Source organism: Barbus barbus, assembly GCF_936440315.1.
Source record: "Barbus barbus genome assembly, chromosome: 32".
NCBI classification, from domain to species: Eukaryota; Metazoa; Chordata; class Actinopteri; order Cypriniformes; family Cyprinidae; genus Barbus; species Barbus barbus.
In genome coordinates this window covers 2,652,603-2,669,899 of record NC_136760.1, presented here as the reverse complement: position 1 = coordinate 2,669,899, position 17,297 = coordinate 2,652,603, and the positions used below count along the sequence as shown (strand labels likewise).

The following is a 17,297-nucleotide window of genomic DNA, read 5'->3' as shown; positions in this document are numbered from 1 at the left end:
ACTTTTCATGTGGAAGGCAGCAATGCAAAGCTGATTCTGTGCTGATTTGATCTAATATTTAATGTTTTATTTTTTTAAATGAATGAATATATATTTTTAGACAAAGGTTTTTCAGTTTTCTTCAAAGTAATGCAAATAAAAGCAAAAACAAATAAATACAATAAAATTCAGTATGCAAACTGATTTAAGAAAACCAACCACAATTTAGTGTGCAAATATTATGATAATTTCACTGCTCCCAGTTACATTTGAAATTCTGCACACACATTCATCAGTAATAGTACTACAATAATTCCTCTCAGCTACTGCCTATAGTTTTAGAGGTTGAAAGTTACTAAAAAAGTAAATATCATGAATTAATTCCTCTACACGTTCAAATCTACTGCTTCAAGTGGATAATGAACATATCAAGAGTTTCTGAATGGTTCCTCTGGAAAAACACAAACGCCAGATGTAAAGCAGCGCTCCTCTGTCTTCTTGAACATCATCCATCAGTGCCGTCAGCTGGACGGCCGTCAGACCACACAAGCAGAGGTCACGGGGTCAGCGGCCACGTCATGACATGTCATTTTAAAAAACACAGTCTTACAGCAGCTCCATTTATCATCAGCTGGCATCTGAGCCAGAAGGTGAACACTTCTTGAGTAAAAACATGACAAGCCTGAGAGGATTCTGTCGTTTTTACTCATCGGTGCACATCCTGGTGATTCAAACCGATTAAGACCGCTTTGGTTGTTGGGAAATAATAATGAGCAAATCTAAATGTCATTGTGCTGTTGTGTTTGGCTTCTGCTCTTTACTAAAGATCATACTAGTGTTTCTGAACACCTGGTCAATTGAAATAAGTCTTTCTGATTAAAATGAAGACTGGTTAATCTCATAAAGGCATGTCTGGAATATTTTTCACCAAAAAGTGAATATAAATAAATAGGAAAGTATCTTTTAACAAAAGGATTTTTTCTTTTTCTTTATAAATTTTGGTCATAAACTGAGAGAAGTCTCTTCTGTTCACCAAGGCTGCATTTATTTGATCAAAAAATTTGATCGAAAAATTGTGAAATATTATTACAATTTAAAATAGCTGTTTTCTATGTGAATATATTCTAAAATGTATTTATTTCTGTGATTAAAGCTGAATTTTCAGCATCATTCCTCCAGTCTTCAGTGTCACATGATCTTCAGAAATCATTCTAATATACTGATTTACTGCTCAAGAAACATTTCTGATTATTATCAATGTTGAAAACTTTTGTACTGCTGAATATTGTTTGCGGAAACTGTGATTCTTTTTATTTTTCAGGATTCTTTGATAAACAGAAAGTTCAAAAGAACAGCATGTATTTGAAATGGAAATCTTTTGTAACTTTATAAATGTCTTTCTAGTCACTTCTGATCCATTTAATTCATTCTTGATGTGTAAAAGTATGAAGTTCTTCAATAAATAAAATCTTACTGACTCCAGTAGGATACATATGTACTTGTATTACAGTAATGACAGTTTTGGTGAGATTTACCTCTATTTATAGAGTAATCATCAAGCAGAAAAAGGAAAATCGGAGTATTTCTCCAGACCTCTAATGCTGCCTCTGACTCCTCCAGTGACGCCTGCAGCTCGTCTTTCTCCATCTCAATTTTCTTCTTCATTTTCTGAAGCTCGTGGACACTCTTCCCTCCATCTGACAGCTGGTCGGTAAGATCTGCGATCTCCTCTGAAACACAGATGCAGAATTACAGTTTATTTGGCATTTTAGGAGAATTCTGAAGCATCATTCTCTCCGTCCATTATTGAGTCAGCTTGTTTTTGTTGGACTGCCTTCCTCAACTAATTACGGTCTGAAAACCGCAGCCATTCAAACCAAGCCTATAATGACAGATGGAGACTGACGGTCCCACATCACGCTGGCTCAGTTCTACTGTAATCTGTGTTTATATGAGTTCTGTCATGTTTTTACAGGCCATCACACATGCATCTTCACAAAAGGTTTGAAATAAACAGATATCCATAATGACGTGATGGTGACAGACGTGTCAGCGTTACCCTGTAAGGCCTTGTTTTCCCTGCGGAGAGCCTCGCTTTGCTCCACGGACTCCTCATAGGTGGTTTTGAGCTTGAAGAGCTCTGCGGCATGTTGTCTGCTCTCCTTCTGACAGCTCTCCACCTCCGACAGCAGCTCCTCAGACTTCTGCCTCCAGTCACTCAGCTGTTTGTCCAGCATCCGCTGCTTCTTATCCAGAACTGCGGCCACATTGTTCGCCTGCAGGAGGGACAGTCATTACTAGCACTCCGCTGCCTGGCCGAATCTGTGAATCTGGCCTGTGCAGAATTGCTTGTCAAAGCCTGACGTAAGACATGTTAACAGCTAAGGTAGTGCAATGGTGTTTCATGAAAGACCAGCTTATATTGTGTTTTGGCTGGTTGTAGATGCATTGAAAATATTGTTTTCTTAATTTTAATGGATTCTCATTTTGATGAACCAAGAATCCAAACACTATAAAACACTATAAAACATTATTTGTAGTGCCTCCCATTCAATAAATGCTTTGTTGCTTTTGATTTCAAACAGTCTCAGCTTTCATAATCTGTACATTTTATTATGAAATACAAGCAATAAGTGCAGTTTTGCTGCTTTTTAATGTTTGGTGACAGATGGCCTAATGAAGCGATCATCTCTTCCTCTTTACTAATAGTTACAGCACCAAATAAACATGAATAAACAAAGGAAACAGAACAACTGACTGAAATAAATCAAGGAAAGACATTAAATGACCATAAACATGATAGCTAGCTTACAGGGTTTATTGTGTAGTTTATAGCATTTGTTGATGGAGCTTTTTCTTGAAATAAAATTGTGCTATCGAGTCGAGATTGAATCTGAATCTCAAGCTTGTGAATCGAAAATGAAATTGAATGAAATTTCTCTCAATACCCAACTATAGTAACTACACAGTAAAAAAACAACTACGTACAGTATTGATCTTTTGAGTCACAAACACAAAGAAACTATATCCCAGATATCTTTGATTTATAAGGTGAATGCAAAGACAGCATAATTCATCTATAAATACGGCTACCAAAATTAAACATTTAGACAATTTATAGCATTACTAATAGAAAATTAGCTGTACAAGAAATCTGAAGTTGCCACGACAGAATGAGATGCATTTCTTGAACAACAAATTTAAATTGACAAAACAAAGTATGACAATCTGAATTCAACAAGCTGCACTGAATTATACATTTTTTACATTGTACAGCGTTACAGCATGAATGCAAAAAATGTGTTAGTAATTTAAAAATGAATTCAATAGCAGTAGATGTTTCACCAGCGTGCTTATATTTCTAGAGAGCTTTTGTGAATATGGAACTGCTCAGATTGCACTGACGTGTCAGTAGATTTCATATTTATGCGTGAGAGTCTTGTGTACATCTGCGAAGGGCTCATACCTTCTCCAGATCCACACACAGCTCCTCCACCTCTCCCTGCAGTCTCTGCTTGGTTTTCTCCAGACTGGAGCACTTGGCCTGTGTGGCCTCCGCTGCCTCCTCGGCCTCCTGCAGACGAGCCAACAGCTTCTTCCTGCAATGGACACTCGTTACGAACATGCTGGTGAACTTAACATCATCTACAGAAGAACAGTCTGGCCCCAGATGTTCAAAAGAAATTTGACTGGTTTTCGGCTACTGGATTGGATCAAATCTTGAATGTGTGTCGTTCAAAAGAAAATGGAGTTTTGGTTTTGATCTGGAGCAAACATTCAGCATGTGTTGTACAAAACATTTTAGATTAGGATCAATTTGATTCAGCAAATCCCAGCAGAAGGGCAGATTCAGGGTGGATTTCATGTATGCACATTTATATTCTGTGCTTTATTTATTTAACCGTTACAATAATAAAGCAGATAAAGATAGAAGTAGAATATCTATTAAACTTTTCAGTATAGTAAAAGAGATTTTGTCCCCAAAAATGTGTCATTATCAAACTAAAATAATATATTTAATTACTTTTAACTGTTATTTACCACTATATATATATTACAAAGACACTATCTGAGAGGAACCAGTCAGAAGTGGTTTATAATAACCGCATCACTTATTGCATGAATATTTGGTAACACTTTAGGATAGAGACCAATTCTCACTATTAACTAGTTGCTTATTATCATGCCTATTATTAACATATTGGCTGTTTATTAGTACTTATACAGCACATATTCTGCATGACCATAGTCTACATCCCTAAGCTTACCCAATACCTAAACTTAACTACCTTACTAACTATTAATAAGCAGCAAATTAGGAGTTTAGGAGGCAAAAGTCATAGTTAATGGGTTGCTATAGCGAGAACTGGACCTTAAAATCAAGTGTGACCAAATATTTTTTATGGATTATGTGCATCAGATGAAATTGAAAATGGAAGGGGATGTTTGTACTGTATTCTTGTGCAGTTTCTGTCTTCTCAAATAGAAACTCTTTAATTAACCAATGCTATTTAATTAGAACTGGTACCCTGTCTTTGTTAATCTGGAAAACTGCGAATCTGGTTCGGAGCAATCCAATCCAATGTGGCCTTGAAAACCGGCATGAACGTAACATGGATTACCTGATCCTGGATAGCAAAACATGGGATTTCCAAATCCAGATCATTCTGATTCAGATTTAACGTTTTAAATGGGCTGCACGATTTATCAAAATAAAACCAAATTCATGATATGGCTTATTGCAATTATCACACTGCAAATGCTCTGATTTAATTAAATAAATATGTCCATCATGGGTTTCAGACTGAAGGGCAGCACTGTGTTCATTCACACGCAAGCAGTAATTTTGTAGAGTTATTTTGTTCTTAATTCAGTGTTTAATTCAATTTTTTTATTATTTTACAGCCATATTGATATATAATCACAACATTTTGGCATTCCCAGCAAACCTTTTTTTTTAATCAGAAAAATATTTTGTTTCCCTATATTACCCTTGTATCCCCGGACCATTCTGAATGTTGCTACAGGCACAACAAAGAACGTCCCTGCAATAATGTCCTACTCAAAGCGTATGGTTACACCATTAATGCATACTTGGCTTCTTCCAGCTCGTCGCTGTGCTGGATGGCATCAGCCTCATGGCGGCTCCTCCAGTGCGTGACGTCACTGTTGAGTTTGGAGATGAGGCGCTGCAGCTCCTGTTTGCTCTCCTGCTCCTCCTCCAGCTGCTCCTTCAGCGTGTCACACTCCTGCCGCAGCGCAGACAGACTGCTGCCCAGCAGCGCTTTAGCCTGACAACAGACCGAACCATGACACAATCACTGCAAAACAATCTCCTCCATTGGAGTTTGATCAGTTAACCGCACACACCTTGACCTCCTCATCTAACTGTTTCTTGAGTTCCTCTTGTTGGGATATCAGCAGGGCTTTCGATCGGCTCAGGTGGCTGCCCTTGTTCTCCATCTCCTCCATCTGCCTCGTCAGCTCATTGTTTTCAGCTGCAAAGGCAAGTTTGAATACTTTTAAAGCATTTTTAAATGTGTAAGTCCAATTAACAACTGTTTAACCAGATGAAACAGCCCATGAAATCAAATCTGGAGTGATTCGTGGCTTTAGATTGTGTGTATTTCCTCTGAGGCTACACTAAAAGTGGACAAAACAGATTTCAAGGTATTTTTACACATGCAATTTAGAGCCTTGCCTGAGCCAATAGTCAACTCACCTTGCTTCCTGTCTATATTCTGTCCTATCATAGTAAAGGCAAATATAAACCTTAAAAAAAATCTTTATGCTATGTGAAAATGATGATGACTCATCTTGCACTCAGGGGCGTGTCCAAATTGTTATCCAATCCAATCAGAATGAAAATGTCCCCTCTCCCTAAAATCATCTGCTTCTGACTAGCAATTGTGAATCAATTTTGCTCAAAATATAAATTAAAGTAAAACCAAAAATGGTGTAAAAAACATAAAATGGGTAATTCTGAGATATTGTTTAAAATAGAATTGCATCATATATAAAGCTGCAAGTGCAACTGCAAGATATTAAGCCATAATTAAATGAAAGAGTCAGAATTGACAGATATGAAGTTGCAAATGCAAGATATAAGGTTGCAATTATGCCAAAATGATTTATTTATTTCAATTCTCTATTTATAAGTATATGTAAGGGTGACATCTTTTAAAACTCAACTGTTCAAAAGTTTCTGTATAATTTTTAAAAGTTTTAAAATAAGTCTCTTCTGCTCACCAAGGGTGCATTTATGAAAAATTAAATGAGTAAAATTGTTAAATATTATTACAATTCAAAATAACAGTTTTCTATGTAATTAAATGTTGAAATGTAATTTATTCCTGGAATCAAAGATGAATTTTCAGCATCATTACTCTTCAGTAAACTGTGATACATTTAATTTTTCTTTAAAAAAAATTATTTGGTGAACAGAAAGTTCAAAAACAACAGCATTTAATTTGAAATCTAAACTGTCGATTTTGACCAATTTAATGCATCCTTGTTCGATAAAAGTAAGTATCAAACCAAAATTTTTGAAGTGTAGTGTGACTCAGGTATTGATGTGAGATCTTCATCAGTCACCTGTGAGTCTGTTCTTGGCAGCTGTAACCTCGTTCACAGTTTTCTGCAGGTCTTCATTCCTAGTGTTGGCATCACAGAGCAGCTCCTCCAGTTTTCTCATCTGAGTGTCAGTCGATGCCTGATGTTACACATGATCATACATGACATTAGCTTTAATCAGTGGCTCCTGCTCATGTCTCACAAACCTAATGAAAGGCCTGAGACGAAATCAAACAAATCCTACAGCAATGATTCACTGAGATCCAGATGAAAAATAATAATAATTGCGGTAGGCATTTATTTCTGTTGCCCAAGAATCAAATCTGAACCAAAAGTGATGGAAAGTTACATTTCTTCAAATCTGATGAAGAAACAAATTCATCTACATCTTGCATGGCCTGAGGATGAGCACATTTTCAGCTAATTTAAATTTTTGTCTGAACTATTCCTTTAAAACAGTCTCCCAGCCAGGCCAAGCTGGTGCATCTGGTTTAACAGCTGACATATCCCAAAACCCCTTTAAAACCAGTAAAACAGTGCAACTTGTCAAGATAAGTTCTCATAAAGGTCTTTTAATGTGTTTTTCGGTGCTCAGAGCATCAGGAGAGTCTGAATGCCGTACATCTGCAGCAGTAAATGCTCTCCTGAGAGGCTGAGTGTGTTCAGAGCTGACCTTGGCTTTCTGCAGTGTGTCCAGCGAAGCCGCCAGATCGTCCACCTCCAGCCTCAGACTCTGTTTCTCTTTCTCCAGTTTAGCTCTGGTTCTCTGCAGGCTCTCGCACTGTTCTCCCAGCTCCGACAGAGCATCGCTGTGACGCTTCCTCAGCGCCGCGGCCACCGCCTCCGCCTGCACCGACGACTCCTCCAGCTCCCGCCGGAGACGCTGCAGCTCCAGCTCACGCTTCTTATTCATCTCCATCTACACACACAGAACATGGCACAAAAAAGTGCCATTGCATGTTTTACACTATCGTTCAAAAGTTTGAGGTCAGTAAGATTAAGAAATTAATACTTTTGTTCAGTAAGAATGCACTAAATTGATCAAAAGTTACAGTAAAACATTTATAATGTTGTAAAAGACTTCTTTTTCAAATAAACGCTGTTGTTTTGAACTTCTGAAATCCTGAAAAATAAAATGTATCACGGATTTCACAAAAATATGAAGCAGTTTTCAACATTGATAATAACCAGAAATGATGAGAAACAGAAAACTATTTTAAATTGTAATAATATTTCACTTTTTTTTACTGTTTGTACTGTATTTTTGATCAAATAAATGCAGCCTTAGTCAGCAGAATAGACTTCTTTCAAAAAACAAAAATCACACTGACAACAAGCTTTTGAACAGCAGTGCATAAAACATATCACTTTCATATTCTCATAAGTGAAAGAAAAATTTTATTTGATTATGAAATCCAATTTCTGCCTTTAGAGATAAAAAAAATTCTGATAAACGGAATGGCAGAGTTTATTTGAAACATGTAATTACAAAAAAATATGCAATTAAATTTGATTTACTTATAGTATTTGAACAAATATTTAAAACAATCATAACCAGTGTTTTTTTATATACCTGGGAGGCCGTGGCTCCTCCTGCTTCCTCCAGTTTGTCTGTCAGATCATCCAGTTCACGGCTCAAATCAGCGCGCTGCTTCTCCACCTGTGGAAAAACACTGTACATTTACTCCCAAACACACAGCTAGAGTTTAACAGTCATCATCATGCCACATATTCCAGATTGTATATGTAATAAATACATGTACAGATAATAAATTTGCATGCTCATCCACAGTTCTGCTTTAAACAGAGATGTTATAGAGACGATCCACATGCAGGTCAGGACATGAGTGTGTATGTAGAGTTAAAGCAGGGCAGATGATAGATGTGGGGAAGTGATTAGAAACAACCATAACAAGAGTCTAGTCTAGACCCTCCTAGTGTCTGGATCACTTACAGAATTATGCTACAACACAACATTACATTACAGAGGGACAAAATCTAAAACATGAGATCTTTGATGGATCCAAGAGCCTAAAGGCAAATTCAAAAACCATCATAACACTTTAACAAAACACACATGAAGGTTTGTTTTTCAAATCTAGAGCCGAACTCATTGTTGAACAGCGATAAAAATCCTCAGTGCTGTTCAACAGATGCTTATTAAAATGAATAAACAAGACATTTGTTTATGCTACAACACATCAAAGCATATCTTGAATGCAAAAACAGGTTTCTTCATTTATTCTCCAGCTGTTTGAGATATAATCGTCCGCAGCGTCACGTCAAATGATGAGAATGAGAATAAATATAAGCACACAAGGTGAGAGGAATCACAGGCCAGAACAGAAGCTGGTGATCAGACACGGTGCTGTACTGCAATAAAGCCTATCAAATAAAACAATTATGCAACTATCTGTTAACATTAGACATGATCAATATTTCCTCATAATCCATGTGAGATGAAGGCTGCTCTCCAATACAGCCACTGAGTGTGCAAATAAGTTTATTATAAATTAATTTTGGAAAATATATCTGTTTCTTTATCATTTCAATTTTGAAATGTGTGCTTGTGTCTTTAAAAATGTGGTCCCACTTTATATTAGGTGGCCTTAACAACCATGTACTTGCATTTAAATTAATAATTTAGTACAATGCACTTATGTAAATACATGTTTTTACATTGTACTTATATTTTAAAAATACCTGCATGTAATTACATCTGTAATTAATTTCTGTAATTACATTTATAATTACACTGTTGACCCATCCCTTATACCTTAACCTACCCATCCCACCAAACCTGTCCCTAATCTTACCCGTATCCCACCTCAATCGCAGCAAAAGTGTTTTGCAATACAACATGACCACAATAAGTACATTGTACTTATTTTTTGATGCAAGTACATAATTATTATGGCCACTTAATATAAAGTGGGACCATAAATGCCATTTATAGTGTTATAGATTTAGTTGTTATATACAGTGTTCCCAAAGTCTTGGAAATATCTGGGAATATCTAAAGTGTGATTTCCAGGCTGTAAATTACTGTTTTAAGAGCAAGCTGTATAAAATAAAACTAAATTTATCCAGACATAAACTGTAAAATAAATATCAAAGTACAAATATAGGGTACAACGGGGCTAAAGGCGCCTTTGATATTATTTTCCTCTAAACCGCTAGACGGCACAAAAACATGGCTTAGCACTTTCCAAAACATCCGCTTTTCAAGATGCACGTGCTTTATTTGTCTGATCTTTGACGCGATCGCGCGCAGCAGTGCAAAGTTGATTCTGTGCTTACTTGACCTAATCATTTATGGGGTTTTTAAATTTTGTAGATTTAAGTAGCAAATGAGAATCGCTCAAATTAATGCATCTATTTTGAGACAAAGGTCTATTAACAATTTTCAGTTTTAAGATATTTAAAGCAACAGTTTTTAAATAACAAAAGAATATGTAAAAGTATGGTGTTTGGGGTAAAAAGCGCCCCTGCTGTTGGAGCTAAATTAATTAACATGATAATTAATAGATCGCGGACTTATCCATTTGTTGACATGACATGGTTAGATTCAGATGGTAAATATCATATATTATGTTGTTATAAATATCATATATATCATGTATGTGTCCATATTAGAGATGATCACCATGTTTAGAATGAAACCATCATACTGTAAATATATTTTCAATTATTATTGGATTTCCTTCAATACTTTCAGAATCTTTACTTATTAAAATTATTTTGTTTCTAAATATATTTTTTATATTAACATATTAATTACAGTGTATTTATTGAACAAAAAAATTATTATTATTATTTTAAATTAAGCAGAAAACAGTACAAACTTTGCTAAAGTTATTATTTTGAACAAGCATTAACTTAGACATTATTAAACAAAACATTATTTTAGCTGAAGTATTAGTATCACTACCGTGGGTCTTTTACCCCGTGTGTGGGGTAAAAGGCCCCTGTTACCACCTCATACATTTTTAAACAAAATAAACAACTTAAATTATTTATTTTCACACAAAATCTGTTGCTACATTAATGTAATTAACTACAGCAATGTAATGCAATTATACATTTTACGCGCAGTGAATAGCTAATTTTTTCTTAAGGTGGGCCTTTAGCCCCGTTGTACCCTATATATATCATGGAAATTCATTAGTCTGAGAGGGTCCAGGTTTTATGAAGAGACATTTAAGACTAAGTTCAGATCATTTAAGGAATACATGTAAATATATCAATATGTTTTTAAATGTAAAAATGAGCATAACATGAGTTATTAGTTGCATTAGCAATACTTCTAAAACAAATTAGTCTGAGTATACAACTTCCAACAGATCTCCATCACTTTTTCATTCATTTTACAAAAACGATCGTTTAAAAATTACTTTTACTGGACCTCCTGATCACAATGGAAAAAACCGCAATGTTGTTCCTGAGTATTTTTGTCTCATTTTCCAGTGCAAATTTCTAAAGATTCAGAAATCAAGATACATTGACTGGAAAAGTTAAATGAAATGAAGTCTTGGTTTATGAGAAACTGATCAAAATGAAGTGAGTTTATGATTAAAACAAGAACAAATATCTGACAATAGGCTCAAGTTTTCATTCATCCCACTGACAGATAGTTCTTGATTTACGCATAAACTCACTTCATTTAATTCTCATAATTCATATCTTAATTTTGCACCTCCAGTAAATGTATCTTGATTTAAGGATGTTTAGAAATTTACACTAGAATACAAGTCAAAATATTTTTTTTTTTTTGTGCAGTGCACGCAACATTTAATGCTATAACTTTATTTATTGAAGACTTTCTGCTCTGATTTAAGGTTTTCATTTGTGGAAGGGCAAATTAAGCTTTTTAAGCTCTGCAGAAACCCTGTCTGTATATGTAAATGCAGTCATGCTGTAAACTTTCCGGAGCTCATCATAAGGTATGTAGAGCCTGTATGTGTTCAGTCTAATGGAGATATATAAGTGTCAGGATGCACGTGTGCTCTTGGCGTGTGTGTTTGCAGTAGATGAGGGCTTGAATTCCTCTGTGGAAACCTCTGGAATATAATGCGGTACATCCGATGCTATCTGAGAAGAACAATGGCACGTCTGTGTCGATCCTCCGGAGGTCTGTGGAGGCAGAAGCATGATAAACGCACACATGTCCGTGCTTGACTCTCACACTAGCCACCCAACACGAAGACACCTTCACATCCACAGCCACGGGCCATGTCACTCCGTCAGACAATATTCCCGCTCAGCTTTATGAGGTTCTCTGTAGCTTACAGCAGAAGATCACAGTGCTGAATAACGTGACCTTTAACAGGTTTCTGTCTCCGGGAGCTCCACACGAGAGCCTGTGAGTGCTGGAGTCAAGCCATCGCTTCCTAAAGACATGAAGTCTGCATGCAGATCAGGTACAGTGCTTTTATTTTAGGACATGTACAGGCATCGCCGCCTAGAAACGGATGAATGAAAATGTATAACTTCCATCAGGAAAGAAATGGGAATAAACAGCCTTCAAGGAGTCGGAAATATCATATTTATGATTTCACACCATAGGAGTGATCAAACGAAGATGTATGGGAAATTTTAAATTCTAGATGATACACAAGATGTGATGGAAAAGGGTTGTATGGCTGTTGCAAATCAATCTGTAGTTTTAATTATAGAGATTACAGACAACAAAGGCAAATTTAATTACTGATACAAAGAGTCTATTATTTTTTACGGTTGTGCGATGACATGATAATGAATATTAGCTTTTTAAGAATGCGTGTAGTCATAAATATTTTTTTTTTCTGAGAGCTTGACATCATAATGAATATTATTTTTTTTTCAGAGCGTGTGACATCATGATAAGGAATGTCACAATTAATATTTTTTCAGAGTGCATGCCCAAATAAAGATTGTTTTTTTTCAAAGGAGTCGTCATAATTATAATTTTTTCTGAGTGCATGGCATGCCAGCTTTCTTATAATAGCATTGGTTACTAAACTTTTTCTTAGTTACCCTTTATTACATATTCTACATTAGAAATTCTACTAACTATAAGTAGCCCTGCAACTACACTTCAACTAACTCTCATTAGAGTAGACTGTTAGGTTAGGGTTTGGGTTAGTAGAATAAGTTGACATATACTTGCAAAGTTACTCAAAGTCAGTTGAGTGTCCATCAAAATAAAGTTTTAGCAGATATTAAGCCGACAGTCTACTAATACTCTAATGACAACTAGTCAACTTTTGTTGTTTCAAAGTTACTTATAGTTAGTAGAATATCTAAAGTGGTCTATCAGAATAAAGTGTTACCATTTTCTTTTATACGATGCTGAATCTTCATCACCTTTAACACTACAGCAGCAAAAAGCTCTTAATCATGAGAGTTTCAATAAGAGTTGGTGATTTCTGGTCACATGGGTGACAAAGGTTAAAGATCAGACTTCGACTGCATGCAAATGAGCATCAGTAGTGTGATGCATCAACTGCACAGTCAAGTAGAAAAACAGCTTGAGCTATATAAAGACTGAGGCCTTCAGCGCATGTATCATGCTGATTGCATTTATACGCTGAAACACCCCTTGAAGAGCTGGGCGGTGATAAGGCTGGGCTGGATAACTCTGGGCTGATCTGTTATTCCAGGTGCAGATGATTTATCCTTAAGCAGGAAAGGGAAAGGGAGAGAAAGGGAAGTGGTGTGTGGCCGAGTATGGTGACCCATACTCGGAATTTGTTCTCTGCATTTGTTCCCTACAGTAGTGAACATACACCCGGAGCAGTGGGCAGCCAATGCTGCGGCGCCCGGGGAGCAGTTGGGGGTTCGGTGCCTTGCTCAAGGGTCTCACCTCAGTCGTGGTATTAAGGGTGGAGAGAGTGTTGCTTATTCACTCCCCCCACCTACAATCCCTGCCTGACCTTAGACTCGAACCCACGACCTTCGGGTTACAAGTCCGACTCTCTATCCATTAGGCCATGACTGCCCGACTGAACGAAGCAGAGGTGCCTCTGCCCCAAACACAACTCAAACCAATGCCAGACTCTGTCCACATCAGCCCTGACTCCTGCCGATAGCTGATACCCGTCAGATCTGCACAGGATTACACACACACACACACACATATGACCGGATCACAGAGCAGAGCGGCCGTCCAGCATAATTCATTCGTTTCCACGCTGAGGTCAGGCCTTCACGAACAAATCGTTCTTTTGAGCAGATTCTGAATTGAACTTTAGTTCAAGTTTGATGGCAGAAGGTTCAAAGCAGCATGTGTGAATCAACAGAATCAAATGAGCCGATTCAACTGAGGATTTGCTTTGTGCAGTTATGTTAATCATAACAGATTGTAAAACTTTTACAATCCTACAGATCTCTGTTTCTGTGCTATTTTTTAATTATTTCAAAATCTTGAGATTTAAACTAGATTTAGCCAATACTGCTTCAATTTATTAATAACATATATTTAATGTATGGAAGCTTACTTCCACCACTAAATAAAAAATAAAGGGTAATTGCGAAAAAATAACGGTAATTGTGACTTCTTACATCTTTTCACAGTCACGCAATTCAGATTTTTTTCTTAGAATTGTGAGATATAAATTCACAACTGTAAGAAAATGTCAGCTATACTACAGAGCTGTTCTGAATGCTTGAATCTGATTGGCTGATGAACGTTCTAAGGTGTGCAGTTATTTTCAGGGAAAAGCATGGCTGAAGTAGTTCCAGGCAGCTCTTGACCGCAATATATGTCCATATAACTTCGGCAAATGATTTCAGTTATTTCAAAGGTCCTTACAACAGAAAAAGAACCAAAACCCACAACAACACTGAGAAAGCTAAAAAATATAGCAACCAATTGGATAAAATGACTAATTATTTCCAAATTTTTGTCATGAAATTACTTTAAATTATGTACGGAAAGCATATACTCTCTTTCTCACACTCACACGTAACGCTTTGACACACACTCACACAGAAACGTGAAAAAAGCTGAGCAACTTAAAAGCTACGTGTCATTTCTCACTAGCGAGGTAATAACGGTGTTCTTGAAGCAGTTCAACTTACAGTTTTACTATGAGCAGGGATGATGCTGCTGAACAATGCTGAGAGATGCACAGACTCAGGTAATTCACACACTCTCTCTTTAATAACTTAATTATTTTGCATTAGTCTGCTATCAACAGCTCAAGCCTCCATTGCCAGCTCTAAAATAATGTTTTGGAATTAGCAATGGCATTGGATGAGATCCATAAGCAATTAATCCTACTCACAAGAGCATTTTAAGCACTAAAACCAGATGAATGTCTTGAAATACAACATCTGGACAATGTCTTGAGGTGCAGTAACCGTAGTATAAGCATAATAATTGACCACATCGGGTGTGCGTTATATTCGAATGATTCAACAGCCCTTCATCAATTAATCCTTAAAGAATTCAACTTGAACAGATACATTAACATTAACAAATGAACTAAAAAAACAATAAACAAAAAAATGCTGTGGTCAACAAAATATTTATTTCTAAAAACTGCTGCATTCATTTTCATGAATCAATTCCGTATGAATAAAACTTTCCAAAGCGACATATGGCAGGAGTGTGTTTGATTATCAGCTCAACTCACAAGATGCACTGATACTTGCTGGAGAAAACAGGTTGTAACTAGAAAAGCTGCACTATTTTGAAAACTACAGTCAAATATATAGTTTAGTCAATTGCCTTTTTGCTACTCTGACACTGAGAGACTGCACATTTCTGTTTTATAGGAGCGTATCTGAAGGTTGACCTGTAATCATTTGCAGGTACATTCAGGTGCCACAAATACCTCATCAGTCAAACTCCCAGATAAGCTAATGGACGACATTAGAGTCTCGCTTATCTGGCAATCCTGGACAAAGATCTAAGATTGTGTGTTTAAGAGATGAGGTCATTGTGGGCTGTTCATAATCAGCAGACGCTCGTTAGGTTAGATTTCTGTGTCGTACCTTTGCCCGTAAGGCTCTCTCAGCCTCCAGCTCTTCCTCCAGCTCCTCAATGCGGACCTGTGGGATGAGATACAGGTCAGCGTTACAGAAACCAAATACAATCATACTTGGTATAGTGTAAAGTGAATCATTCCATGTATACTCTCTTGAGCTTAAAAAGCATATACACTTTCATTTAAATGCACAAAGAAAGACAGAATCTGTATATACACACAAACTACTGTTTGAGTTTTTGATGTTTCTAAAAGTAGCCTCTGATGCTCACCAAGGCTGATTTATTTGATCAAAATACAGTACAAATTGTGAAATATTTTTACCATTTCAGATAGCTGTTTTGTATGTGAATATATGTTAAAATGTAATTTATTCCTGTGATCAAAGCTGAATTTTCAGCATCATTACTCCAGTTTTCCGTGTCACATGATCCTTCAGAAATCATACTAATATGCTGATTTGCTGTTCAAGAAAAATTTCTGATTATTATCAATGTTGAAAACAGTTGTGCTGCTTCATATTTTTGTGGAAACTATGATACTCTTTAATTTTTCAAGATTCTGTGATGAATAGAAAGCTCAAAAGAATAGCATTTATTATCTATTATTAATATCGTGTCTTTACTGTCACTTTTGATCAAATTAATGCAGTCTTGCTGATCTTACTGACCACAAACTTTTGAATAGCAGTGTGCTTACATATTTTTACTGTATCATCAACTCAGTATCAAGAGATTTTTTTTAGTGAAAAAAACATTGTAAAGGAATAAAGACATTTGAAATAATTGAATAACATTCCATTTTCCAAAATAACCCACTCCTTTGGCTTTCTTTCAATGTGTCCAAATCTAAGATAAGCTCTCCAATCAGCGTGACACCATAATCACACAGTAAAAAAACACAGAGGAAGAGCGAACGGCCAACTATATGGGACACGCTGGAATTATCACAAAGCAAATACTCTGGGTCAAACCCTTTTCTGTGCACACGGCAAAAACTTCTTTAATAAATGTAATAAACTTCCTTAAGAGTTATATTAAACACAAAATACCATAGTGCCAAAAACATGACATTAGGAAATGTAAACTGGGTAATGCATTTCCTACTGGCAGAAATTTATGACTGCAAGTTTGAAAACAGTGATGAAATCCTCATCCTCATGTCTTGTGGCACATAATGTCTTATGAATGATCTTCTCTCTGTCATAGGCAGGAAGTTTGTCTGAATCGCTGGAGGACACACATAACACACATGCTGACAACCTCAGATCCAACACACACACACACTCAGAAAGAGATTCAACTTGAACCCAAAGGCCTGAATGATACTCCCATTTAAAAATAGCTGAATTAAAAGTTACTTTACAGATCAAGCTACTGATGTTCCACACATGCAGGGACAAGCAGAAATGTGAACAATACAGGGAATAACATCCGCAAACTATAATGCAGTGAAGAGTTCAGGAACTCACATGCCAGCGAAGGACTTCAGCGGAGAGAACAGCCATGAGCAACAGAGACCGAAGCAGACTGAGACACACACACAGACACACACTCTCTCTCACACACACACACACACACACACACACACAACCTCACCTCAGACAGAAGGGAATCCACACCCCCTTCACACTCACTGAGCAGTTCAGCCTGCCCTCCATACACATACACACACACTCTGCTATTCTTATCATTGTGGGTTCATTCCATAGGTGTAATGGTTTTTATACTGTACAAAGTCTATTTTCTATCCCCTTACCATAAACATACCCGT

General features: G+C 36.6%; 1 protein-coding gene across 1 annotated transcript in view; it reads right to left on the bottom strand.

The window, feature by feature from the left end:
- Window positions 1-17,297, bottom strand: part of LOC306852277 (uncharacterized protein MYH16) — a 47,635-nt gene that overhangs the window by 9,215 nt on the left and 21,123 nt on the right. The window contains exons 6-14 of the mRNA XM_079388993.1: window positions 15,532-15,588; window positions 8,126-8,212; window positions 7,226-7,471; window positions 6,574-6,691; window positions 5,350-5,477; window positions 5,074-5,270; window positions 3,446-3,578; window positions 2,039-2,255; window positions 1,573-1,709 (exon numbers count right to left, since the gene is read on the bottom strand). Of these exons, the coding sequence (XP_079245119.1) occupies window positions 1,573-1,709; window positions 2,039-2,255; window positions 3,446-3,578; window positions 5,074-5,270; window positions 5,350-5,477; window positions 6,574-6,691; window positions 7,226-7,471; window positions 8,126-8,212; window positions 15,532-15,588 (1,320 nt within the window). The remainder of the gene's footprint in view (window positions 1-1,572; window positions 1,710-2,038; window positions 2,256-3,445; window positions 3,579-5,073; window positions 5,271-5,349; window positions 5,478-6,573; window positions 6,692-7,225; window positions 7,472-8,125; window positions 8,213-15,531; window positions 15,589-17,297) is intronic.